This window comes from Aspergillus undulatus (genome assembly GCF_047715775.1).
Source record: "Aspergillus undulatus strain CBS 261.88 unplaced genomic scaffold BDV17scaffold_25, whole genome shotgun sequence".
Taxonomy (NCBI): domain Eukaryota; kingdom Fungi; phylum Ascomycota; class Eurotiomycetes; order Eurotiales; family Aspergillaceae; genus Aspergillus; species Aspergillus undulatus.
This window is the reverse complement of record NW_027396629.1, coordinates 271,152-296,694: the sequence shown is the minus strand read 5'-3', so window position 1 is coordinate 296,694 and position 25,543 is coordinate 271,152. Positions and strand designations below refer to the sequence as shown.

Sequence of the window (25,543 nt, the reverse complement as noted above, 5' to 3'; positions counted from 1 at the left end):
TCTTTTTTTTTGGAACAAAACAAAACAAAACAGGGGAAACGAGCCATCCATTAACACATTCGTCATAACCAGCAGCATCGAACTCCCCTCTGAATAGTGCATGTAATACCGATATCGCCGCCACGCCTCAGTCTCTCCACCAACCTAGTTCTCTTGTCCGTCGATCCAGCGTATCGGCGTGAGTTTTTTCTACTGATGAAACTGGGTGGAAGACGAAGGGGAAGGCCGGTGGAAGTGCTCGGGTAAGTGCTCCATGATCTCAGCGGACTCAGCTAGAATGCATGGGCAGCGATCCTGAGAATCTTTGCTGCCACCATTACTGCCGCTGCTCTGAGGGTTGATTGAGAGGATAGGCGCTTGGAGAGCAAGCTTTGTCTGCACTATATTTGTCGCTGGGTACGCCTCCTGTTTATCAGCTACATATTGGTACCTGCAAAAACTATTTTATGGAGGAGACTGTGCACTATTAGTTTCATAAAGGCTCTAGTCTCGATGATGCTTTCCCATAATGCATGATTTGGATTGCTGCATGTTATTTCTTGGTGTTGGTGTTGCGAGGCAGTGACCGGAGGTGTTTCAGCAATTCTCATAAAACATAGGGCAAGACTGGACGTGGGCCGATCATATGTACTCGCCGATCGCGACCAGGGTGTACTACTCACTCTGCTGTATCGCGAATTCGTAACTGTCAAAAAGTCTCACTAACTGCAGTATTACATCCCGGTTGTTAGCAGGCTCATCAGCTAACGCGTCAGGTTGTGCCTTGTTTGTTAAAAGTGACAAAGCAGAGACTCCGTTGTTATCGGGTATATTTGGATTAGACGCAGCTTCTAGCAGGAGGAACGCCACATCATAGTTAGACAATTCGACCGCGACATAGAGAGCAGTCTGACCGTTGTTCTCCCTCTGGTGATCTACCCTGATGTCTCAGCACGATGCAGGTGAGATCACTCGTTTCCCCAGTGCAGCCACAATATTGCCCATATTGACATCCCTATAACAGCTGCGAGAATGTGCATTGCAGTGAGACCCTTACCTGTCTCCATTCCGATTAGGCTGGCACCACAAGAGTCTCAGAAGCCACATCTTATACTTCCTTCCGGATGGCGCTTCCTGGTCAGTTAGTGACCCACACATTATGGGCTTCGCATATTCTCGACCTCAAGAAAAGGGAATATTGGACCAGCAGTCTCGCACCGACGACCTTGAGCTCTACCAGCACCCTAGCTATCAAGGTCAGGATGCGCCAGGACACAGGATGCTCTACGACATTTATAGCATCGGCATGGTTCTCTTTGAGATTGAGACATGGCGACCTATCAAAGCATACTTCGATAGAATAGAGCGTGAAGACAGACCTTTGACCAACAGGATTTTTGGTACCAATCTGATAGGGGCGCGAGGTTGCTCACCTGGAGTTTCGGATGGGCAAGCACTTCAAGGACGCTGTTTCTACATCTCTCCTTGGCGACTTTCAGACGGGCATGAAGTTGAACGTGATTTGGATTTGAAGCTTGCATACTCTGAAAAAGTCATAAAGGATTTAGACCTCTGTTGTGCTTAGGTTGGTGGGGAAGAGATGTGTCGATAAGATTGTTTGATGAACTAGGATCAATTTAGAACCCCGAGCCTTCTTCAGAAATCAACTTGGCCTGTTTTTCACCTCTAAAGCTATCAATAACCTTTGTACTTCATGTACGGGTAGATACCAAAGGGTCTGTCGGGACAGCAACAGGTTGTGCGGCTCCTGGATGTATATAAAAGGAGATACCAAGTAGAAATGACAACTGTTTGAGGGAGATGAAATTGTAGCAAGTAGAGCTCGACCAGTGGAATCAAGAGCAGAAAGAGATGTTCTTATCTATAAAGAGGAAAGTCATATATAGTAGATGTTTGGCTGATACATGGCTCACCATTGACGGGAACTAGCAAGGCATTATATAGGTTGCCGGAGAAGCGATGGCTAGAGAAAATAGAAAAGGTAGATACCCCCCGGACATGGCTCACGCTTCGGCGGCTACCTAACAATCAGAGAACTTATCAATGGCTGATGATGAGGGCTCAGATGTCTTCAAGCAATTGTTCCTCCACCTACAGACCAGACTGACGGGGAAATGAGTGGCTCGGCAGCCCCCAGCGTCCTTAGGGCCACCAATCGAGTACACAGCACGCGCGAGAGCTACTAAGCAGGATCAGCTTGCATGAGCTTTTCATACTGTCTCGAAGTTTTTACTAATATACTTTTATATTTCCCTAAACTCTAATCAGTTGACAACTGCTTCTATAATAACTGCATTTAGTAAGGAAAGGTATTAAAGGCAGTACAGTAAGCTAAAGGTGCCTATATGGACTAACTAAGCGGGACTCTGCTGCTTTGCAGGCTAGAGCGTGTAAATACAGTCAAATCTTTGAGGCTCCCTTCCTCAATCTGAGAATTGTCGTCTGCGTCATACTTGCTAGCAACCGGCCATCTGTATCGAAAACCTTCCCTTCGCTGAGCGCTCTCGCATTTCCGGCACCACAGGTCTGTCTCTCACTAGCGTGCCAGTTCTGCAGGTTGACTTCATCCGTCAATAGCCGCAGCGCGAAGTCGAGGGTCGCGCAGACACTCGCATGAGCTAAGCTGTAACCAGAGTGGTTCGCTGGAATATACGCAAGTCCGCGGTCCATATAGAATGCTAGGGCTGCGATTCGGTCAGCCTCAGTTTGGAGTAGTCGCGCCTCGTTAAGCTGGAATCGCTCAGCCGAGACGATCTGCGGCACACCTACTGTCCCTTCTCTTCCCCTGTCCGCAGCGTGAGGGTGGACAGCCATCATTGTGTTAAGAATGCTGTAGAGTGCCGGTTCCTTCGTTTTCTCGGTCGCTGTTTCGGCCGCAGGCGCTGACGGGACGGGGAGCTGCGGACGAGCAGAATAGTTCACCATCACCATGTCGGCCAGTTGGTTGATCTGAAAATCGGCTGTTGCGATCAAACATATCTGTTCGGATTCCCCTCCAGACTGGACTATGCGCAGGTGTCTGGTCTGAAAGGTCCGTGTGTCGCGGATGCGCTCGACGCGGCAGATGAGCTTCTGCGAGAGGGTAGCCGGTCGCACGAATTGACCACTGATGAAGTACAGGTGCTGCCCAGGTGTGACAGTGGCGTAGGCGGCTTTGACTGCGATCGCTAGGGTGTTGCCGCCGTAGGCCCAGTCGCCTAGCTCGCCCATGCGGATAGGAGGGACGACGGAACGGTAGCAGTCATTATCAATTTGCTCGACGGCAATCTGCTCTTTGAGCGAGGGCATGCTGACTGTGTTTGTGCTATTTCCGTTTCCAGATAACGTCTGGAAGAGGCCTATATATTAAGTCGGTTCGGTACAGGAGATATTGTAATCATCCCCTTCTCCACGGATATTGTAATAAGCAAAGGGCTCCGAGGTACGTGGCCAAGAATGGCTCCGAAGATGATTCACCCGGTTATATTCGATCAAACTTCTTTACCGAAGTTTGCAACGCGCGTCTGACGTCTCTTCTCCTAAACCCAGGAGCGCGACCCAGAATGGCGAAGCCCGAGAGAAGCCCTGAAGTGATGAGTATAAGCACAGCCACGGAGCAAGGGAAAACTCACTTGAGAAAAACCGCTCAGCATCTAGGACAAAGGACTGGTTACTATCACCCTCCACCGCTCCGCTGGCTATGTGCAGCGCAGGAAACAGCTCCCCAGTGAGGTCCAACCCCTGCTGTCTGAGATAGCCTTCTACATCATGACAGTCAAACCACTCTCCTCCAAACCCATACGCCGCCAGGGCTTGCATACGTTCTGGTTCTGCGCAGGGCGCAATCCCTAAAATCCGGCGTGGCAGGCGACTATTTACCGGGTGAATCGGATTGCCCTCCTCATCAAGCTGCGGGAAATGCGTGCCCGCCCCGCCGACACAATAGAACGGTAAGCCCACGAGCTCGAGAGCGTCTGCCCGTCCGCCCATCAAGAGCTGCCGGAAGCGTGGTTCGGTTTCGCTTGGATCTCTTATGCAGGGTACAAGGCGGAACACGCGGTACATCTCATGCGGATCCGACCGGGAGTCCGTGAAGAGGCGATATGCGTGCTCGAGACAGTATCGCTGCAATTGACGAGCGAAGCTGGATTCTTGGAATGCGTATGTGTACTGCCTGCTTTGTATGGGAGAAGTGGGGCTGCATTCATTGGCGGATTGAAGTAGTGTGTTGGACACTGGCCCTCGCACACTCGATGGCCCGGGGGACGGTGCTTCAGACGAAGAATGCATCTTATTAGACTTCTGACCATCGGCTAATAGTCCACGGAGCTGCACTAGACGGGCATAAATATCCGGATGAGAGAGATGCAACTGCACATCTTCAGCGGTTTCGGATAACTGCGATAACGCTTCATTGACGGACCGCATCCTCGCTTCAAGCCGGTCAGCTCTGGCAGTCGCATTCTTAAAAACGGCCTCCTTTCTCTGTCGGTATGTGCGCTGGGCGCGACGGACCTGGGCGCGACGAGCGCCGGAGAGAGTGCCGTCATTACTCGCGTCCAGAAGGGGGCGTCCTGCCTGTTTTGGCCGGCGGGGGTTCATTGCGGAATGTGACTTTGCAATGAACAGGGCGACCAGACATTCGATAACTTGTCGTGGCTATAATTACTGTGATGAACATTGCCAGGATACAGCTCAGCCGACCCCGTGATTTTAGTGGGATGACCCAAACGGATTAGTAATACTCAAGCGACTCCAAAATTAAATCACATGATCCACAAAAATCAAAAAAAGAGTTTCAGGTCACCCCACCCCTTTCATATGCTTACGGTTACCCTATTACTACCCAAAATGGCTGCCCTTCGGGGAAATATAAGTTTTCTTGCTTTATTATTACTTTCTAACCAGTTAGAAAGCATTTAAATCGCTCAAGAGTTAATAGTTATGTTTAGAAGTAGTATTAGTAGTATCTTCAAGAAGTTAGAAGCGGAAACCTGCAGTTACCTGTATATAAACAGGTAAGCCTTGTATTAAGTTCCTAAGCTCTTGGTAGCTGCTTGCTAATTAACCAGTAACTACTTAGAATAAGAACTGGGAAATCAAAATCTATTATAGAGAGATCTTCTACCGCGTGGAAGATTATTCAAAGGTAACTGTAAATTCCCCCTCTAACTACTCTATAACTGCTTCCTAACTACTTGCTATCTAGTTAGTATAAGTACATGGTTACTAACAACCTGCGCTCATATATTGCGAGTCACGGAAAATACGTGCTACTAGGCAGGAACCTTGGGGGCCGAGCCTCCTAGAAAAAAATTAATAAGGCTGCTAGTATACCTGTTTAATTGCTTGGTAACTGCTTGCTAACCACTTACTAATTAGTTAGGATAGTACAAGAGCTTATTTACTAGAATTAAGCTAAATAATACTATATGAGCGTCAGCCTAGGTGTAAATTACTCGACATCAACCACTAATCATATGAAAGAATGAAGGTCTGATTTCTCAATCTAGCTGCAAACGGTGGTTTAAATACACAGATAATAATCAGCAATCTAGCCGGAAACAGCAACTAGAAGAGATATAACTTTTGAACGGTGGCAATAGCAGAAAATTTCTGCATAAACCCTGTGTGTAGCACGTTGAGTGGTATAGTCGAGATAAGGCGGGCCCCAGCATGACGATGGCCTTCACGAGTCGTGACCACCACTTTAGCGCCCTGGTCATCAATCGACTGTATCGGGCTGTTGAAGGCGTATGACAGGTTCCCTGTCGAGAGCGCCTCTTTGAAGAACCGAATGGCAAAGCTGGACTGACCGCGCTTGAACTTATACGAGATCAAAGCGTCCAGACACCCCCGGTATGAATAGCCACACAGAGCCCACCAGTGCAGGAACTCGAAGAAACTGGTTGTCGCCATAGTGCCGCCGCTACAGAGAAGCACAAAGCTCTCCAGAGCGGCGCGTTCACGAGGTGACACGGTATCGGCAATCTGACTCAAACGATCCTGTGCCGACATTTGGTCGTATCGCCGAGCCTCAGGGACGTGGAATGAATCATGAGGGAAAGGAACGACCCGGCGGCCAAGATCGCCATCGACGTCCACGAACTTGTGTAGTGCTGCGGCCGGCAATTCATCCTAGGATCTCGTTAGCATCAAGCCGCCCATACGCGCAAGCATACCCACTTCTTCCTCGTGGCTCATGATAGCCGGCCCCTGGTTAGTCCGCAGTTCAAAATGATTGACTCCCCGAGAAAAGTCGAATGGACCCTCCAATTCATTTCGCATCTGGTATCGTGAAATCTCGCGCCAGACATGAGGCTGTCCCCAGTGGACCCAGGTGCCGCCCATTTCGAATGGATATCCTCCGATATCAGACGACCATGACCGGCTGCCAATACGGTCGCGCGCCTCGAGAAGCAGTACCTTGAGGCCTGGGATGTGTCAGCCCTCTGCTTTCATCTGTTTTGAATCTGCACTCACCTGCGAGACACGCATCGCGGGCTGCCGTGAGCCCCGAATACCCTGCCCCCACGACAACGACGTCAAACTGGCGGGAGTCTGGAGAGATCTTCGTTGGTGGCGAGATGACACTTATCGAAGGCACACCCTGAACCAGGCCAGTCTCTGCTGTCCATTGATAACCGTCACGACTAGTCATGGTGATAGGGATGGTATACACTCAGAGTTGAGATAGATGTTTGTGCAATCCCACCCTACCAGGGTGTTGGGATTCCATAATTATATGTTACTCAACTTCCACAGTGCTGTAAAGCGATATCCTTTACGCGCCGACATCAAGGCTGCAAAAGGCGGCGCGGAGGGGTACGAGAGGCCCACTTGCTAGATCAAGCAAAAAAGAGAGAACTTCATAGTGATAAGCGATTCGCGGTAGTTCCAATTCTGCGAGCACGAGGACAAATATCGGGCTGTGGATCCTCAAGCTGCTATGGAGATCGCTGTTATCTGGTTGTGTGGGGTTTAAAACTTACCCGATTAGGAGAAAATGATGAGGAATTCCAGAAGCGACGTGATCCACTAAAATGTCTGTCTATTATGGTTATTTTTATGAGCGTCTCTATATGGTTGATATAATAATATATGATCAAATTATATTGGCCAACCGTTTTCATGAAATGGGTAGCACCTCTGCGTGGAGCTATATAGCAGCTGGTTCACGAAATATATATCTTGGATACAAAACAGTCATGATTGCTCCTCCACAGATGTACGGATATATGGTCCATGATACTGCGTCTTGGCATAGAATACCCAGTTAAGACAAGCTACGACCGCCATGACTCCCAGCACCGCAGAAGAATAGTCTGTAAACCAGGTTTAGCATCACATCGCATTCCGAACTAACGGGAAGGAGTAACTCACTCATATTGCTTCCCGTCACAGGCATCACAGTAGGGAAATTATAAAATATCAACACCAAGATTGCAAAACAAACAGTAGTGACATTGGCGGTCCATCCAACCGTGATGCGGTTTCCTGGGCTCCGATGAGGGCAAATGTCGCTGCAAAACACAAGAGTACAACAAATATAGTCGCTGCGGCGGGCGACCGTGTGGCCTGATACCAGATCTCGTATATTGGGACACTGTGGCATACACGTTAGCGCCTTGTTGCTGGTAGAATTGATGAGACAGCTAAGTCCTTACCCAGTGATAGTGTCCACTACGGCTTGCAAATCATGAGTGCAATAGAGCATAGCAATCATGAAGGCGAAGGAAGTACCGAAGCCAATGGTAAGCGTACTCATCAGAGCCCATAGTACTGCTGTTGCCGCATTACGGCAGTCCTCCGCCAGATGTAGTGCCCCATCAATACCAGCAAACATGTAGTTCGGTGAGACAAGTCCAGTAAGAAAGGGGACCCCCCCGGAGCTCCATCCGCTATCGTTGAGGAAGGTCTCCCAGACAGTTGTCGATGGCTCGTAGTTGCCGGCAGAGCGAGAGAGACAGGTAATCGTGATGACGAAGAAGAAGGAAGCGAGAGTGATGAAAACTAGGAGACAGTGGTCAGCGTCAGTCTGGGCTATACAACTGTTGAGACGACACTTACAGGCAGCATCGTGTATCCAGAGCGACCGCTGGAGGAGACCAATATTGTATAGCATCACCAGTGCGTTGATAGCCTGGTAAATCAGAAAGTAATGCCACGGCTGAGCATCAAAGTCTGGATAATAAAACAAAACAATTCCCATAATTTGTTGGGCAGGGATGATAGCAATCCCCGTGCAGATGGCAATCCAGGCAAACATATTTGCAATTCCACAGGCGTAGCTCTTGTACCGGTGTCAGTATAAAAAAGCTCGGCATTCTGGGGAGAGAAATATACCATCACCCGTCTCACTCGTCTGGGAGCTAGAATAGAGGTCCAGTGATACTGGCCACCGGTAGTGGGATATACACTCGCCAACTCTCCCAATGAAAGGACACAAGCTCCAACCAGAACGAACATAGCAATGAGTCCATAGATGAGAGTCACTGGCCCTCTTTGAACAGTTGCTAGAGCTACAGTGGCTGCAACGCCGGCCCAGCTGTCGCAGATAATCCAACTGGCAGAAATCGTTTGCAAGGGGGTCATCCGTCGGCTGCCCTCGGTTCGTAGCGTCACACCGATGATGCGGGACTGCTCGATCGCAGTATCCTCCTGAAAAGACTCTTCTACAGGTTCGACAGGGAATTGGGTCAGATGAAGTATTGTTAGAGCAACGGCCTCTCGACTCACCTCTCTTGATATCCATACTCGATTCCATAGTCGAAGGTATCTTCGGGGCGTTGAGGCTGCTGAGTAGACGGTTCTATGAGTGATGAAAAGGAAGCAGAACTAGCTTGTTATAAGACCTTGTTTCCTAACTAAAGTCTCCAATAGGAGTGATACACTGCCAAAATAGATAAGGCAGGATATAGATACAGCGCGTGCCAACCAGAATGCGGGGTAGATAATGGAATTACCTTAAACGGCAAAAAACAAGAAATTACCAGTCTGACCCCATCAGACTTAAATCTGGTTCTGCTTAGCCCCTAAATTGGGTAGATCCCCCGCCATTGACTAGGTCAGCCGCCACTACGTGCCGATAAAGACCAGGCCAACAGCGCATCATGTGTCAGCTCCGTAGAGCGCAGGGAGTATTCAGCTGCCCACTGATAAGGTTGTTTTCACGTCATTCTAGCCCAGTCTGGGAATCAACCGAGGAGAAGATACAAGCTGGTGGCGCTGCTGATAGCCCGAGTTGCCGAATCCGGCAATAATGTGAGAAACCTTATCAGACGCCTCTCTATCGTCCCCACAGAACTATAGCATCGAATTTCTATGACGCCAGACCCAGGCATACCCCAGACTCTTAATGATTTAGAGTTATCGGCAGAAACCGTCCAATGACTCTGATTCGCCTCCGATCTTGTATCTGTTTCACATTTATGACCCTACCGGCTTGGACCCAAGCATAACATACATGACTACCAACTATTGTGTTCGGTCTCTTCACTTGATCTTCGTGACCTGAATGACTCTTGGTGTATTGAATAAGAGTCAGATTTACTAACCATGATTCGTTCGTCTTATATTAACGTCGACAGTAACTAGGTCTATATCACTTTACCTCATATTACATCAAGTCATTCAGTTGCTGCGAACATGCGCCTTAGCAAGGATGCAAAAGACTGTCCACTTCACGATTGAAATGCGTATAGGGCGTCAACCCACCGAATAGATGCGGGTCGGTGTCTGCCATTTCAAGCGAGGGTGTATTGAATATGTCAGATCCCAGAACCCACGGTGAAGGCGACGATATATTAGAAATAAGTGGCGCCGAGCAATTGGGACTATCGCTGACGCTGGAGCCCACCATACCATAATCGAGCATTGTCCAGAGCGCCATTATTGACGCGTCGTACATGTCGTCTGTTATGCAGGCGGGATCCAGGAGCGAGGAAAACATATGTGCCTGGGCGTGAAACTCACGCAGTCGGATGGTCTAGAAAGAGAGGGTTAACCACAGGGAAACAGCTCAAGAAGTTCGAACATACCATGTTTGCTGCGTGCGGCCATGTCCCCGCTAACCGTTCCAGTGTGTTGAGACTGTCATGAAAGCGTTGTAAAGTACCTGACGACCCAGGGTCATTTCTGGATGCCTCGTAGTGGAACGTTAAAGACTGTATCCCTCCTACAACGACGATACAGTATGCGTAGAATGATGATTGCAGGGGAAAGCCTGCCTCGTTCGCCTCGCGCACCAAGTCTAGTAGCTGGTTGGCGTGCTCGCTCCCTGCCCGCAAGACACGCAGGGTAAAGCTGGTGGGCACTTTGGACCCAAAGGGCCTCAGGCGCAGCCGTGAGAGGAACGGATGGTTGAGTAAACAGTGGCAGAGGTGAAACAGAGTATGAGCGAAGACTACCTGCTCTGCCTCTGACCTGTGCGTTGACTCCTTGTCACGAAGGATATCAACGACAGAGAGCCGTCTGCTCCTGGAGTAGGATTCCATCAGAAGCAAGGACGAGTTGATCTTCGAGAACTCCGAATTTGTGTCCCACGGCGGCGTTTTATCGGGGTTACACTCTCGGTGAACGTATCTAGTGCAGCGTCCGAAGATAGATGCCATCAAGATTACTAGTCCAAATGGACTGGGAGGCTCATCGTGGTCGATTTCTGAGTCCCAGCTGAGGAGCTCGTGCAGGGTATGTGTTTTCTGCACCTGTCCAGCCTGGAGCGTTTCTTCATCGCATGGAAGGCGAACATGGCAGTCTTCGTCGTGGAAACACAGCGGCCGTGACTTTCCACACGAAATGAGTCTGTCGAGTAAATACCCTGACCAGAAGACTCGCCGCCGCTCCTCCTGCTCAGGGAATGGTAGTGCGTCGGAGGGATCCATCATTAGACGTCGATCCTGGGATATGCGCGCGGCCAGGCCAACTTTGAGCCAGGCAGAACTGACGTGACCGGCTGGGATGGACTGTCAGATACCCGACTTTGCATCAAGATGGTGTTGCAGATGAGGATCTAGCCTACCCGTATAGTCCACAATCGCAAGCAAATTCACGGCCTGTACAACCTCAACGCTCAGATTATCAGCCACTGTGAGATGATCGGTGAGCACGGACATCCATGACCCTTTTGAATACACTTCGGTCGCCTCTTGATTTCGCCCTTCGTAGTATTCGTGCGTGGAAAAGCGAACGGCAGACGCTAGCACTGCGAGAAGCAGGCAGTTTGGCACGAGCCCCATTTCGAGCTTCTGTCGGAAGGCGGCCTCTTGAATATACGAGTACGGGCGGTTGTGAATGTGGACAAAGAACGTTTGGAGGACGGATTGCAGCACTGAAGAAGGAGGGACGGAGCTGATTCGGTGGGAGCATGTCAGTCGACTGTCGTTCAGGGTTCAGGCCAGCTTACCACCGCTCGTCGCTGAAGCGCAGAGGAGGCGATGCAGTCAGGGACATGCCGTTTTCGACTGGCGACGTTCTGTGAGAAAAAAGGAGAGAGGCCTCAGCATTCGGCTTCGGAGAAGAGTCAAAGAGGCGTCCACTTACAGAGACTGGGGAACGGCGCGGTCGCTGAGCTCGGCCAGACGCGACTCGAGCATATTGATTCGTTGCAGAATTGCGCTCTAGCACTACGTCAGCGTCACAATTGTAATGAAAAGAAATAGATAAAAACCGACGTTATCGTGCGCTGGAGCTGGCGGGGGAGGCACAGCGCTAGAGTCGCCGACGGTCATTGAGTACGGCTCATATACGCAGCGCTTACGGCTGCGACAACAGTGAAAGCATATAGGTCGCTCTCCAGAGCATTTTGTCTTGCGCCGTCTACCGATCGCAACTAGAAGCATTAGCAGGACGAATACCAGCGAAGGCGCCGGTGGCATGGGACAGTGGTTACGCACCGGCAGCTGGCACAAGCCTGGCGAATGCGCTTATTGATACCGGCGTTGAACCGATCTGAATCGTGTTCCATCATGGTGGCCGAGATTACGACGGGCCTGTATAGCAGAGTGTCGGAGGGTGAGGGGGAGAGGAGAGAAAGAAGTGCTTGCAAGGAAGCAAAAGGACCTTGGACTGAACACCCAGTCGAGACACCCAGTTAGTGCGGGGATAGACCCACAACTTGCAATAATCCAAGACAATTAAATATAATTGGTTGCTACAGTATGTGCTCCACGTCCCCGGATGTGCGGAACTGGGGCGGCCCCGATCTATATGAAGTGATGAATTCTGGCACAGCTACAACTTCGCCATATTTACTCTTCGCAGTGTAAATGCATCCCAATCCACTGTTCGCTTGGCCTGGAATTCTTTGACACCGTAAGCCCCATCCCCGTCCGGCCTCATCATGTCATCAAACAGAGCCCTGATCCCTTTCGCCTGTTCCTTCTTTCCCCCATGCGCCCAGGCTAGCCGGACGAGCTCCTTTGACATACAAGAGGCCTCAGGAGAGGCCACCTTGAGCTTGGTAAGGTATTGGTCTAGCAAACGAGGCAGCGCCTCTGCGCTGTCTGCAAGCTCAACTACCAGCCCGCGTGCCTTCAACTCGCCGGCTGACACTGGCCTCGCAGAGAGCATCGCCTCTCGTGCAAAAGCAATCCCAAACTCCCGAATGACGTACTTGGAGATAGTGGCTGCGCAAAGACCCAGCTTGACCTCGCTGAGCGTCACACTCGCGGTCTTGACTGCAAGGCGCATATCGCAGGCGAAGGCCAGTCCAACGCCGCCACCGAAGGCAGGTCCATTCAGACACGCGATAGTGACCTTGGGAGACTGGTCAATGGCTTCAAACAGATTTGTCAGTTGGTAAAACTGCGCATTGCTGCTGGAGCCCCCTTGGCCAACTGCGGTGCTTCTCTTGCCCAGATCCATCCCGGTGCAGAAGAACTTGCCATTTCCCGTCAGGATAATTCGTGAGACGGTCGCATCTCGTCCAGCATTTATGACGGTGTCCGTGAGATTCTGCGTCATTGTGGCTGTGAGAGCATTTCCATTTTTGGGTCTATTCAAGTTGATCCTCAGGTTGACCCCCGACCGGAACAGCTGCAGGCCCTCTGTTTCCTGGACGAGCTTCCATGCGACCGACGAAACTTGCTTGGGTGACTTGGAAACAACCGTCTGCTTGCGTTTTGCCCACAGTGCTGCACCTGCCCGACTGCTGTTTGCGATAGAGAGCTGCCCCGAGATCCATTCTCCAGTTTCGACCAGCTTGGACTGATCCACCCCTGTGTGAATCCCTGAACGTTCGAACATATATACCAGATCCTCGCTGGCCACATTTCCCTTCGCTCCAGGCGCAAATGGACATCCTCCTAGTCCAGCAACGCTACTGTCAAACACCCTCAGCCCGCACTTGTACGCTTCCCACACATTTGCGACCGCGCCGCCGTAAGTGTCGTGAAAGTGGCCGGCCAGCATCTCCAAAGGTACCCCATTATCTTGTAGATATGTTATCAGCCAGCGCACCTCGGCAGGTGTGCCAACGCCCAAGGTATCGCCCAGACTGACTTCGTAGCAGCCTGCATCTAGGAGGGCCTTTGTGCACCGGAGAACAGAGGAGGGCTGGGTCGGTCCGTCGTAGGGGTCTGCGAAAATACACGAAACATATCTTCCAATGTTAGCACAAGGGTAATATGATGGAGAATATAGAGACCGTATACCCTCGCACCGAAACCCCTGCGCTGGCTGCCCTAGAAGCCACTTGTCGAGCTCTCTCGAGTCCTTCATCAACGGTACAGTTGATGTTCGCTCTGCTGAATCCCTCGGTCGCACTGATGAATACCGCGACCTCTTTGATGCCGTTTTGTAGTGCTCTCTCTAGTCCCTTGAGATTGGGAACTAGGACCGGCAGTCGCAGTTTAGGGTTCCTGAGGAGTGTCTGAATGTCTGTATTTTTCACCACCACCTGTGCATCGGCAAGTTGTGGAATTGCACGGGGAGAGACAAACGAGGTCAGCTCGATCGTCTGAAGCCCAGCATCGCGCAGTCGACGGATTAACTCCAGCTTGGTGGCGCTGTCGATCGACTGTGGGATGTTCTGGAGGCCATCTCGCGGGCCCACCTCCACAATTCGCACTGTTTCGGCCGAGGGTTGCATCTTGACTTAGGTATCGGCATCAGACTACAAGCAGACACAAGAGAGACCATGCAAGCCTTAATGTGGTTTTGCCCGGTCCGGGGTAACTGCAGTTCATAGAGTGTGGGCCCATTGGACTTTGGGCTATCCGACGTCGGACCGACGCTGATCTGCCAGGATTTTACACTATACTGGTGCAGAAAGTACGCAAACAAATGAACTGTGCATTCCAAGCTCTATAGGCGCGCCCGCATTTTCCGCTGTACGACCAGACGGTTTCCTAAGTCCCTGAGCAGGTGCTTCTGGTGTTTACCACTGCCAGTCTTGGGGAAGTCGTCGCCCACTGCTACATCACCAATCCAGAAGACATGCTGTGGAGCTTTATGTCTGCCCAGACTGCCCCCAACCCACTGCTGGATCTCTGCGTCTTGCACTCTCTGGCATCCTGGTGTCAGTTTCAAAAAACAGCCCACAACTTCCCCGAACTTCTCGTCCTTGATTCCCACTACGCTCGCTTCGACGATGGAGCCATGGGCAACCAGCCGGTCCTCGATTTCTCTAGGGAAGATGTTCTCGCCGCCTGGGAGAATAGTTAGCCAGCAGTTCTACTTAGTTTCTTGCATGCTTACCGCGGATTATCAGATCCTTGATACGCCCAGTGATGTGGCCATATCCCTCTTCGTCAATCATCACCTCGTCTCCAGTATGCATCCAAAGCACGCCGTTCGCATCGTATTTCATTACCTCCCTCGTCTTCTCCTCGTTCTTCCAGTATCCCTTCTGCAACGCATACCCACCAACACATAACTCCCCCCTCTGCCCCCGAGGAATAATCTTCCCCTGTTTATCCACCACCTTCGCAACCGTATGCGGCATAACTCGCCCAATCGTAGAGATTCGCTTATCCTCAGGATCATCCAGCGAGGTAATAAAATTCACTGGACTCGTCTCCGTCATCCCGTACGCGATCAGCATTTTGTCAACGCCCATGCGCGCCCGGATTTCATTCATAAGAGTTTGAGAGACTGGTGAGCCCGAGGCCAGTCCCGTACGCAGTCGACGCGGCTTCTGGCCTGTCTTAGTGAGGACCTCCAGCTCGGATATGAACATTGTCGGTACACCTAGCAGAACCGTCGCGTCCTCGGCCATTAGAGCTTCGACAACGCAACTTGCACGGAAGTGATCGGAAGGGAAGATGATCGAGGCACCGTAGGTAAACGAGGCGAGGAAACCCATGACAAGACCGAAACAATGGAAGAGTGGTGGGCCGCAGCAAACGACGTCGGACGGAGCCAGGCGCATAGCATTGCCCACAAAGCGTGCGTTATTGAGGATGTTTCTGTATTGTTAAGAGCAACCTTGCAGAGAAGGGTGGGAAGCATACATGTTTGTCAACGTCGCTGCCTTTGGCGAGCCGGTTGTTCCTGTACGTATCGTCAGTTTGGAGGCACATATCAAGCAGAAGGCGCGTACCCGATGTGAACTGGAGATTGAGAACATCTTCTGGGGCAAGCGCTGCTTGTGCCTGAAGCAGCATTTTCTCTATATCTCCTGCAAATCGCGGATGGAGAAAGTTGTTGTATGTGTCCAAGATCTCGCTGGCAGAGTCTAGCCTTTCCGTTCATAAGAGAATAATATGCTGCAACTCCGACAATGGAGGATTCTTCGAGCTTCGATCATGAAGATTCTCAACATGTCTCATCAGACCCAGCGTCCCGATTTTTGGCGCAATAAACACGGCCCTGCAGGCTTATAGGTATACCGCCATTAGTTCGTCGTCCTAGATGAGCAACGGGGAGAACAGGATCGTACTGCTGCGATAAACCGCATTTCTCAGCTCATCCGGAGCATATGTGTTATTAAGAACAACCACCGGACACCCAATCCGTGCCGCACCAAGGAAGACTTCAATATATTCGTAGCTGTTTCCGTCCATGATCCCAATGCATTCGCCGTGGCGCAGTCCGGCACCAAGCAGCGCTTTTGCGACAACCCGGCTTCTCTCGGCGAGTTGGTGATACGAGAGCCTTGTGGATTGCCATGGAACAATAAGCGCCGTCCGATCGGGGTAAGATGCTTCTTGCTGGTCGATTACGGCGCATAATGTTTTGTCGAGCCAAAGGGGAGGCTCTTTTGGGCCGTGGACGAGAGAAAGCTGGGTGGACATTATGGGTGACAGTGACAGCGAGGCCAAGAATCGACTCGATAGATCAGTATGTTTCAATACACTCCATAGAGCCAATACCCCATTTATGGCACATGGTCTATACCCAGGAAAAGGACATGGAGTCGCGCTGGGCCGATCCCCCGGAGGTCTGCCGGGCCATCGGTCCGACACGATCAGCACGAACAAAGCTCACTAGGTTCTACAATTAATTCACTATCCCGCTGGCACTGTGCAGCTAGATAACTATCACCTAGGAATACCGCTCATTATGATGACAGAATCGACATTCCCCGTTCTAGGCTCCCGCCTGGACCTCAGGGCAAAGCACCTGCAACAAAACAAGGCCGACTGGGCCGACATCCTTACTCGCTTCGAGGAGGCGCTGAAGCGTGTCGCCGCTGAGGGAAATGAGGCCTCTCTCACCCGTCATCAATCCAGGGGACAGCTATTACGTGCGTGACGATTGCTTCCGTTTGCCCTGTATCGTCCGACTAATCCGGGTATAGCAAGGGATCGGATAGCACTTCTTCTGGACCAAGACACGCCATTCCTGGAACTAGGTGCCTTTGCAGGATTCGACAACCCGAACTCAACGCCGTGTGCAAATCTGATTGCTGGTATCGGCAATGTTAGGTGCGCATGCAGCATTCTCCCTAGTGTTATTTGGCGTGCTGATGTGGGTAGTGGCCGGCCGTGTCTTCTTATGTCGCATATACCAACGCAAAGTGGAGGCGCGTGGAATGAGATGACTGGTTAGTTTGTGACCTCGGGTCTACCTTTTATAGTCTGACTTTTCACAGTTCTCAAAGTAAACCGCATGATGGAAGTGGCGTTCGAGAACGACTTGCCCTTGATCTCACTCGTGCAATCGGTACTCCCACCAGCCAGATAATAGACAGTATATCCGATCTGATATCTCCTCTAGGCTGGAGTTTTCCTCCCTCGGCAGTTTCGCGTCTTCCACAAGGGGGGTCAGCTCTTCCGAGACCTGGCGGTGCGCACGCAGCACGGAAAGCCATCCTGTGCCATTGTCTTTGGCTCCTCTACAGCGGGAGGGGCTTATCATCCTGCGCTGTCAGACTACACCATTTTCGTGGAGAACCAGGCCCATTCCTTCCTGGGAGGACCCCCCCTTGTGAAAATGGCAACAGGAGAAGTCATTGGCGCCGAGGAGTTGGGAGGAGCGAACATCCACGCGACGGTCACGGGTCTGGCCGACCAAATCGCTATTGATGAGTATGCCTGACGGTTATAATGAAGGGTCTATCCAGTCTATCCTGCTAATTTATACCACAGGTTCGACGCTATCGTGAAGGCTCGAGAGTGGGTTGCAACCCTACGAGAGCGAGCAGTGCCTCTGCGTAGTTTATTATCGCCTGTTGAGCCCCGCTATCCAGCCCAGGACCTCCTTTCTATTGTTAACCCCGATATTCGGAAGCCGTTTGACATGCTGGAAGTGTTGTTGCGGATTGTCGACGACTCGCGCCTGTCGGTGTTCAAGCCCAAGTACGGCACAAACACGATCAACGCGTGGGCTCATATCCTAGGTATGGAATCGAATATTATATCGCATTTGCCTCTGAACGCGCCACTAAGCGTGGAATACAGGTTTTCCAGTAGGAATCATCGCCAACCAAATCTCTGTCATCAATCCCAACGAAGCCGCCAAAACCGCACAGTTCATTCGGATGTGCAACCAGGAGTAAGTCCCTTCTCAGTTACCGAGTGCGTCTTACTGATTATGTTAGAAACACTCCCATCATCTTTCTTCACAATGTCACCGGCTTCATGGTCGGAGCCAAAGCCGAGCACGCCGGCATCATTAAGATGGGCGCTCAGCTCGTCTCGGCTGTGAGCTGCTCTACCGTGCCTCACATCTCCATTATCGTGGGCGCATCCTACGGAGCCGGCAACTATGCCATGTGCGGAAGAGCCTATAAGCCTCGTTTCATCTTTACCTGGCCCACGGGCCGGTGCAGCGTCATGGGCCCAGATCAGCTATCCGGGGTAATGGAAACTGTGCAGATCCAGAGCGCCAAGTCTAAAGGGAAGGTCCTTGAGCCGAAGAAGCTGAAGAAACAGGTAGAGAGTTTCCGCCAGAGTGCGGCGCGGGATAGTGAGTGCTACGCGACCAGTTCCATGCTCATCGATGATGGCATCATTGATCCAAGGGACACGAGGGACGTGCTAGGGATGTGCCTTGAGGTTGTGAACTTGAATGGGGTTAAGGGAACGGAGACTCATCAACTGTTAGCTAGGATTTAGGTCGTGTAGTTCGTCTATCTGGTACATATTTAGTCAAATCTGAAAGCTTGCCCCTATCCTTACTTAACGACCGAACGACCAAGAACAGTAGTCATCTCCCCGGTCGCCCTTGCAATATGCCGAACCCGGAATCGACACAGGACTGTTCTCAGGACTGTTCTTCCCCAGAAAACGGGACACCTCCCGTCGTTCCGGAGTGGAGAATGGTGATAGTCGATCTGGAGACGGTCCGATGAGAATGCGGTCCGATATCCGACCTCCGAGGTGCATCCAAGACTAAGCACCATAGCAGCTTACACCTGCGGCGAAATCAAATAGATATTTTCCGGACACAGTTCAGTTACAGACGCCATATTTTCTACTATTGTGCTTCCACTATGGCCACTCCCTCGCAGAACGGAGAGACCGTCCACGCGGCACCCTTACGGCCGCCACTCTACGTCGCCCCTTCACCATTAGGGGAAGATGGCCGACCGATCATCAAGAAGGTCTTAATTGCAAACCGTGGCGAGATTGCCTGTCGTATTACCCAAACATGTCGCAAGCTTAACATAGCCACGGTCGCCGTCTACGTCGATGAGTATGTCCTTCCGTTTTGCTAGAAGGCACATTGTCACTAACAGAAGCAGAGACACATCATCTCGCCATATCAGAGATGCAGATGAGGCCATTAATATTGGAAGCATTGATCACAGCCCTCGCAATCCGTTCCTAGATGGAGAACTTCTCATCCGCACCGCCCTGGCTGTAAACGCGGACGCCATCCATCCCGGATACGGCTATCTCAGTGAGAACGCTGAGTTTGCGCGGTCCATCCGCGATGCAGGACTGATATTTATCGGGCCAAGTGATACTGCCATGTCCACTTTGGGCAACAAGCGTGCGGCCAAAGAGTACCTCCGAAAGCATGCTCCAGATGTTCCCCTAATCCCAGGCTACGTAGGGTCAAGCCAAGACGCAGCGGAGCTTAGTAGGATTGCTGCGGAGATCGGCTTTCCTGTAATGCTTAAGGCGTCTGCTGGCGGTGGGGGCAAGGGAATGCGAATCATCCGGGAAGCCGGACAGTTGCAAGCTGAGTTGGAGCGGGCGCAGTCAGAGGCTCAGCGTTCGTTCGGATCCGCCGATTGTATTCTCGAGATGTACGTCGAGAGCAGCAAGCATGTTGAGATCCAGATATTGGGTGACTTGCATGGCGAGGTTGTCTCATTCTTCGAGCGCGATTGTTCAGTGCAACGGCGACATCAAAAAGTCATCGAGGAAACGCCTTGTGGGTTTTTGACGGAGAAGAAGAGGCAGGAGATGAGTGCTACCGCTGTGCGCATTGCCAAACTCATTGGCTACGAGAATGCTGGCACAGTTGAATTCGTGGTCGATGCTGTGACTGGCAAGTTCTATTTCCTTGAGGTCAATGCCCGCCTCCAGGTCGAGCATCCCATCACAGAGGAGGTGACAGGTGTCGACTTAGTGTCGCTGCAACTTTATGCAGCTGCAGGGGGAAGTCTACGTGCTCTGCCTGCGCTTCAGGGACTCACCCAACAGGGTCACGCAATCGAATGTCGCCTCTGCGCCGAAGATGCACGCAAAAACTTCTTCCCAGAGCATGGCAAGATTCATTTGTGGCTGCCAGCGTCCGGCGTGCTGGGACCAGGCCGTGATGTTCGCTACGAGGCTGCAGTACAGTCTGGCTCCTCAGTCTCGATCTATTTCGACTCCATGATTGCGAAGATAGTCGTCTGGGCGCCAACAAGAGCCCTCGCTATAGAGAAAATGGTCAAAGTTCTCGCGCACACAGTCTGCGCTGGTGTCCAAACCAATCAGCTTCTGATGCAGCGATGCCTCCTGCATAAGGCATTCCATGACCCTGCATACACGACGTCTTTCCTTGGATTACATCTCAACGAGCTCCTTCACGAGCCGGTTGGCCAAATCGCTAAGATACGTCAGTCCCTCCCGATTGTCCCGGCGGTTGCTCTGCGTCACCTTGCCGGCTTATCCACGTCCCAAAACCGGCCCTTTCAGAATGTGCGGCGGCGCTTTCGAAATCAGCATCACGACCCTGTCAATTTGCAGTATGATGTCGTGACCATGGTTGACTGGCCGTACAATCTACCGGAGACAGACCCGACGACACCTCTCATGTGTCTCTGGACGCCGGAGAGAGCCGGGCCATCCGCCACTCAGGAAGCACACCTGCTTGCCCTTCCCGACAATGATCCCTCTAACGACGCCAGGAAGCCGGTGGGAACAAGCGCACGCTACCAGCGAATTAGCAAAGTGCTGCGAGATGGTCGAGTAACTCTCTCCGGTACCCGGCACGCTGTGAGCATTGACTCATGGAAGCCTGCGGAGGGGGACCCTGCACTCAAGGAGTCATGGCTATCAAGCACCTTGGAGATCGGCATCAATGGAACGAAGCTCCTCGCCCATGTATCCGTGGCCATCAACCGACCCGAAGCCCTCGCAGGGTGTCTCAATCGCACACAGACTGTCTTCTGCCACATTCCGGCGATTGGCGCGTCCGTCGAGTTCAAGCGCGACACCTCTTTATCATTTGTCGAAAGCACGCGTGCTGCCGCTAGCGGTGGGAACAACAAGGAGCAGAGGACTGTGACTGCGCCGATGTCATGTAAGGTACTGTCGACCCTAAAGAAGAATGGGGAGCAGGTCAAATCAGGGGACATTGTAATGGTGATCGAGAGCATGAAGATGGAGGTGACGATCAGTGCTTCCGCAGATGGACAGTTTGAGACGAATTGGAAGGAGGGCGACGCTGTTGAGGAGGGAAAGACTCTGTGTACTGTTGAATAAACATTTAGAAATACGTTCATATGAATATGCCCAATGAGTTACAGCAATCAATCTTGTTTGGCCTGGTTGTTGGATGAAGCCACTGCTTTCCGTCGATGTCGTTCTGCAACTGCGTACAACAGCATCACCACTTTTTTGCAAACAGGTGCTCAAGATACACGCAAGTCTCTTCTATTGGTTACCCAATATGGCCTAGTATCTACAACTTGCTCAACTTTCCCATTGCTCTGATTTCCTGGTTCACGGCCAGCTCCGACAGAATTTCCTCGCTCCCACCCCCGACAACCATAACCCGAACGTCACGACTGATCTGCTCAATTCGAGCTCCTCGGCCGTTCTTCGAGTACCCGAGACCCCCGAGGACCTGTTGGGCCTCCCTATTTACCATCTCCAGAGTCCGTCCCGCAAGGACCTTAAGGTTGGCAAACAGGCCTCCAATTGCCGCGTCAGTGTTGTTGGCCTTTGCAATCTCCGTCATGTACACGAGTTGCTCCATCCATGCATATGCGGAGTCGAGGCTTCGTCCCATTGCTGCGAACTTGGCCCGGATCACCTGGTTCTCGATAAGCTTCTTGCCGAATGTCTCGCGGGTTATGGCGTGTCGATAGGCATCTTCCGCACAGACGCGAGCCATCCGCAGCGATGTGCAGGCAAGCCAGAGACGTTCGTGGTTAAAGTCTATCCAAATCAGTCTGGGAACTGGTTGTAGGGTAGTCGGGGGCATACTATTCATGATGATAGGAAACCCTTTGTTTTCTTCACCGAGCAGGTTGGACACGGGTACCTCGACGTCGTCAAATTCGATATACGTAGACCCTTCATGGATGCGTTAGTTGTGTATATCTCTATCACATGTAGACTGCATGCATACCGCTGGCGAGTACACCCGAGTTGTCGATCTTCCTGCGCGTTACGCCGGGTGCATTGAGTGGAATCACTAGAGCAGACACCCCAGCGGCACCCTCACCTCCTGTCCGCACAGCAGCTGTACAATAGTCTGCAAAAATACCGTTCGTGATCCACTTCTTCGCTCCGTTCACGATATACTTGTCGCCGCGGCGTTCTGCGGTCGTGGTGATGCCCGCAACATCGGATCCAGCTGTCGCGGTTAGCCTACAGCACTAAACTATGCATAGAATAAAAGGCAACAAACCATCCGGCTCTGTAACACCCAGACAAAACCGAATCTTCCCGGTAAGCATACCAGGCAGGAAACGGTCTTTTTGCTCTTCATTCCCAAAGTTAATGACAGGCGGCCCACCAATCGAATTGCCACATCCAGTGCCCAGATAACGCCGAGATAGCCGCATCGAGCAATCTCGTCGATGAGAATCAAGTCGTGGAAGCCATCCCATTCTTCAGCTTTGATTCCTGCAGGAAGCTTCTGATCCCGTAGATAGTCTGCGGCTAGGGGGAACGGGGTGACCGCTGTATATCCGAGCGCAGCGTGGCGCTGGTGCACCTGTGCATCGTCAGGGATGCGTCTTATCAAGAACTTCAGACTGTATTTATTACATACCTCCGCAGGAACGAAACCTTTCTTCTCCCATTCCTCACAATATGGGGCAATGTGGGTGTCGATATACGACCGGACTTCCTTTTGCAGTCGTCGGTGGGAGTCCTTGTAGTAGGGGCTGTACCGCCGGTTAAGCCAGAGAGGGTCGGCGAAGGGAATACTTGATGATGACATGGTGTATATTCTGCTAAAAGCTTTGTGTAGGTTGTGTAAGCTTATTGTTTTAAATATAAATTATATTGACTATGTCTATACTGCTCGATGCTGTCGGTCCGTGGATGCCGACCATCGGACCGCATGCCGAAGGACTCTGGATCAGATTGCTGAGAAGGCTCAGTCTGAGAGTTATAATTGCTACTTAGTTAATTTAAGTATTATTTTGATATGTAACATAGTTAGTCCGATGATACACTCGCTGGAAATTCACTGAGTCCTACACCGACCCGCGAAGTGAGTTGGGGTACCACCATAATCAAACAATTTTGGCCCAACCATGTGCCTGTAAATCCACAGCTATGATAGCCCCCAACGCTAAGTCACATCTCTGTCTACCTGACGCAGCTTGACGCAGCTGCGCGCGACTTAGCCTAGTACAATGACAGACCTCCACGTCTCCGGGGAACCTTTGCCTGACGAGTCCCCATGGTGGAGCCAGGAGAGGGAATTCTACTGTCCACCATTATCTTAAACATGTTCAGGTATCTCATGCGATTGCGCAAGACATCAGCCTGAAATTATGGCGCTGGGTCTGGCCTCGAATATCGTGCAGTTCGTGCAGTATGGCGCAAGCCTCTTCTCCAGGGCACGCGAGATTTCGCATTCTACCCAGGGAGTTTGGGAGAACATCGAGCGCGAGATTATTACCGCTATTTTTAAACCTCTTTTCCTCGATCTAAGACCTGTTACCGGCTGCTCAGATCACCAGTCGTCACCCGCAGAGGCTCAACGAACTCGCCCTTCCAGGCAGCAAAATCACACGTGTAGCGCTGAGAAGCATCGTCGACCTAAAAGTACCAACTTCACAGGTCCATTGAATACCTCCATAGGCTGCGACACAGGCCATTCTGACCGGTCTAAATTGCAAAACATACAATGGACGGAGGTCCAAGTGGACTGAATATGTAGTAGCATTCCCTTCATGTTGCTTGGTAGAATCAGGTCCGGAGCTCTACTGTCTAAGAGCTCAGTAAACGTGTCGAAATGATCACACCGTGTAGAGAGTAAGGTGGCCAATGCGGACCGCTACTCGGACCGAGTTTCTGTGCGGACCGCTGGCGTTGCAGTCATAGGGACACGAGGATCCTCCGCATGCGCTATAGGATGCACATTTTCCGATCAGTTCAATCTAGTTAAGCCATTAAAGCACTATGAACCAACAGAAATTGTCGCCGTGGAATAGCGTTGTGTCGGGCACGACAGCCGCTGTTCTTGCAAATATCCTGGTATACCCGCTGGACTTGTACGTAGTTTTGCCAGAAGAAGACTGTGAGATGCTAACAATCTGAGCAGAGTGAAAACTCGGCTGCAGGTGCAAGTCCAGAAACAAGAAACGCACATTTCAGATAATGACGCCAAGTCTGATTCAGATGGTGCCCATGATGCCCAATACAACAACACGCTGGACGCAATTCTTCGGATTGTCCGAGAGGAGGGCATCGCCGGTTTATACCGTGGACTGGGGAGCTCCATTACCGGCACAGCATCCATGAATTTTGCATATTTCTACTGGTCAGCAACCGCGCGCAGCGTGCATCAGTCCATGCTCCGGTCTTTCGGCCTTTCCGACTCAAACAGCATCATCAAGGAGTTTGGCCTTAATGCAGTGGCTGGAGCTATGGCCCAACTATGCACGAATCCGATTGCTGTTATTTCTACGCGGCAACAGACTCGCAAGTCTTACTCAGAGAAACTCCCTCTGTGGGAGGCAATCAAGGAGATAGTGCAGAGCGAGGACGGATGGACTGGACTCTGGAGGGGATTCAAAGTCAACCTCATTCTAGTCGTTAATCCCATGATTACATATGGCTTCTACCAATGGTTACAGGGCAGGTTGAAGAGAGTCAAAAACATCGGAGTGCTTGAAGCATTTTGTAAGTTCTTTTGAGCTACTGTTGATTTTATAACTGATATATACCCACCAGCACTGGGGGCCTGCTCCAAAGTGTTGGCCACAGTCGTCACCCACCCTCTCATAGTCGCCAAAACCATGCTCCAGTCTGAGCCACCTGAGAGTCGAAAGGGAAAGACTTTCAGCGGATTCACCGAGATCCTAGCTTATATTGTAAGCAACGAGGGACTGTTACGTCTCTATAAGGGCCTTGCGCCACAAATCATCAAAGGGTTCTTGGTCCAAGGGTTAATAATGCTGCTAAAAGAAAGGTACTTATCTGCTGTACACCATGACCCTAATATGTGCTAATCAGACGCAACAGAACTGAACTTCTCCTCATGATGGCTGTTTCCATACACAGGAAACGCTTATACACCAGTCATCCTAAAAGAGTCGTTGGATAAGGCTCCACCCGGTACCCGCTGAATACAAATTTTTAAAAGTAGTCTATCTGGCAGTTATATAAGTTTACTCTGATAATGCTTTGCTATTTCTCCTATAGTTAAGTACAAGTGCGTCACAGGCCAGCTAGCTATATGGATGTATCGGTATCACCAGTAGGCATGGATACTCGAAATTATCCACTAGGGATCTGAAAAGATGAAGACTGGTTCTTTCAATCTAACCATG

General features: G+C 51.2%; 9 protein-coding genes across 9 annotated transcripts; 2 read left to right on the top strand and 7 right to left on the bottom strand.

The window, feature by feature from the left end:
• Positions 1-2,400: 2,400 nt before the first annotated feature.
• On the bottom strand, positions 2,401-4,581 carry BDV17DRAFT_281934 (thioesterase family protein; the record flags this gene model as incomplete). The annotated part of the gene is made up of 3 exons (XM_073760118.1): positions 2,401-3,327; positions 3,485-3,564; positions 3,612-4,581. The coding sequence occupies 3 exons, from the start codon at positions 4,579-4,581 to the stop codon at positions 2,401-2,403; spliced, it is 1,977 nt and encodes a 658-aa protein (XP_073615453.1).
• A 969-nt stretch (positions 4,582-5,550) lies between these two features.
• Positions 5,551-6,640, bottom strand: BDV17DRAFT_291542 (flavin monoamine oxidase family protein; the record flags this gene model as incomplete). Its single annotated transcript, XM_073762157.1, has 3 exons — positions 5,551-6,117; positions 6,166-6,413; positions 6,463-6,640. The coding sequence occupies 3 exons, from the start codon at positions 6,638-6,640 to the stop codon at positions 5,551-5,553; spliced, it is 993 nt and encodes a 330-aa protein (XP_073615452.1).
• Positions 6,641-7,642: 1,002 nt separating this feature from the next.
• BDV17DRAFT_291541 (amino acid/polyamine transporter I) lies at positions 7,643-8,746 on the bottom strand (the record flags this gene model as incomplete). The annotated part of the gene is made up of 4 exons (XM_073762156.1): positions 7,643-7,992; positions 8,050-8,272; positions 8,326-8,654; positions 8,719-8,746. 4 exons carry the CDS (start codon positions 8,744-8,746, stop codon positions 7,643-7,645), a joined length of 930 nt encoding a protein of 309 aa, XP_073615451.1.
• Positions 8,747-9,574: 828 nt separating this feature from the next.
• On the bottom strand, positions 9,575-12,005 carry BDV17DRAFT_263910 (transcription factor domain-containing protein). Its single transcript, XM_073757952.1, has 7 exons — positions 11,874-12,005; positions 11,652-11,796; positions 11,521-11,597; positions 11,384-11,452; positions 11,000-11,328; positions 10,020-10,933; positions 9,575-9,967 (listed from the first exon to the last, which is right to left on the bottom strand). The coding sequence occupies exons 1-7, from the start codon at positions 11,945-11,947 to the stop codon at positions 9,635-9,637; spliced, it is 1,941 nt and encodes a 646-aa protein (XP_073615450.1). The 5' UTR covers positions 11,948-12,005; the 3' UTR covers positions 9,575-9,634.
• Positions 12,006-12,168: 163 nt separating this feature from the next.
• BDV17DRAFT_263907 (uncharacterized protein) lies at positions 12,169-14,125 on the bottom strand. Its single transcript, XM_073757951.1, has 2 exons — positions 13,632-14,125; positions 12,169-13,579 (listed from the first exon to the last, which is right to left on the bottom strand). Exons 1-2 carry the CDS (start codon positions 14,066-14,068, stop codon positions 12,211-12,213), a joined length of 1,806 nt encoding a protein of 601 aa, XP_073615449.1. The 5' UTR covers positions 14,069-14,125; the 3' UTR covers positions 12,169-12,210.
• Positions 14,126-14,283: 158 nt separating this feature from the next.
• Positions 14,284-16,214, bottom strand: BDV17DRAFT_298521 (uncharacterized protein; the record flags this gene model as incomplete). Its single annotated transcript, XM_073763709.1, has 5 exons — positions 14,284-14,627; positions 14,677-15,386; positions 15,532-15,660; positions 15,694-15,789; positions 15,850-16,214. The coding sequence occupies 5 exons, from the start codon at positions 16,212-16,214 to the stop codon at positions 14,284-14,286; spliced, it is 1,644 nt and encodes a 547-aa protein (XP_073615448.1).
• A 268-nt stretch (positions 16,215-16,482) lies between these two features.
• On the top strand, positions 16,483-21,287 carry BDV17DRAFT_298520 (carboxyl transferase domain-containing protein; the record flags this gene model as incomplete). The annotated part of the gene is made up of 11 exons (XM_073763708.1): positions 16,483-16,666; positions 16,721-16,847; positions 16,899-16,966; positions 17,015-17,085; positions 17,140-17,450; positions 17,511-17,761; positions 17,823-17,916; positions 17,963-18,463; positions 18,815-18,818; positions 18,875-19,059; positions 19,109-21,287. The coding sequence occupies 11 exons, from the start codon at positions 16,483-16,485 to the stop codon at positions 21,285-21,287; spliced, it is 3,975 nt and encodes a 1,324-aa protein (XP_073615447.1).
• Positions 21,288-21,486: 199 nt separating this feature from the next.
• BDV17DRAFT_298519 (acyl-CoA dehydrogenase family protein) lies at positions 21,487-22,977 on the bottom strand (the record flags this gene model as incomplete). The annotated part of the gene is made up of 6 exons (XM_073763707.1): positions 21,487-21,965; positions 22,014-22,103; positions 22,159-22,386; positions 22,441-22,513; positions 22,564-22,749; positions 22,807-22,977. 6 exons carry the CDS (start codon positions 22,975-22,977, stop codon positions 21,487-21,489), a joined length of 1,227 nt encoding a protein of 408 aa, XP_073615446.1.
• A 1,193-nt stretch (positions 22,978-24,170) lies between these two features.
• Positions 24,171-25,317, top strand: BDV17DRAFT_291533 (mitochondrial carrier domain-containing protein; the record flags this gene model as incomplete). The annotated part of the gene is made up of 4 exons (XM_073762155.1): positions 24,171-24,262; positions 24,313-24,893; positions 24,945-25,182; positions 25,236-25,317. The coding sequence occupies 4 exons, from the start codon at positions 24,171-24,173 to the stop codon at positions 25,315-25,317; spliced, it is 993 nt and encodes a 330-aa protein (XP_073615445.1).
• Between the last annotated feature and the right edge of the window lie 226 nt (positions 25,318-25,543).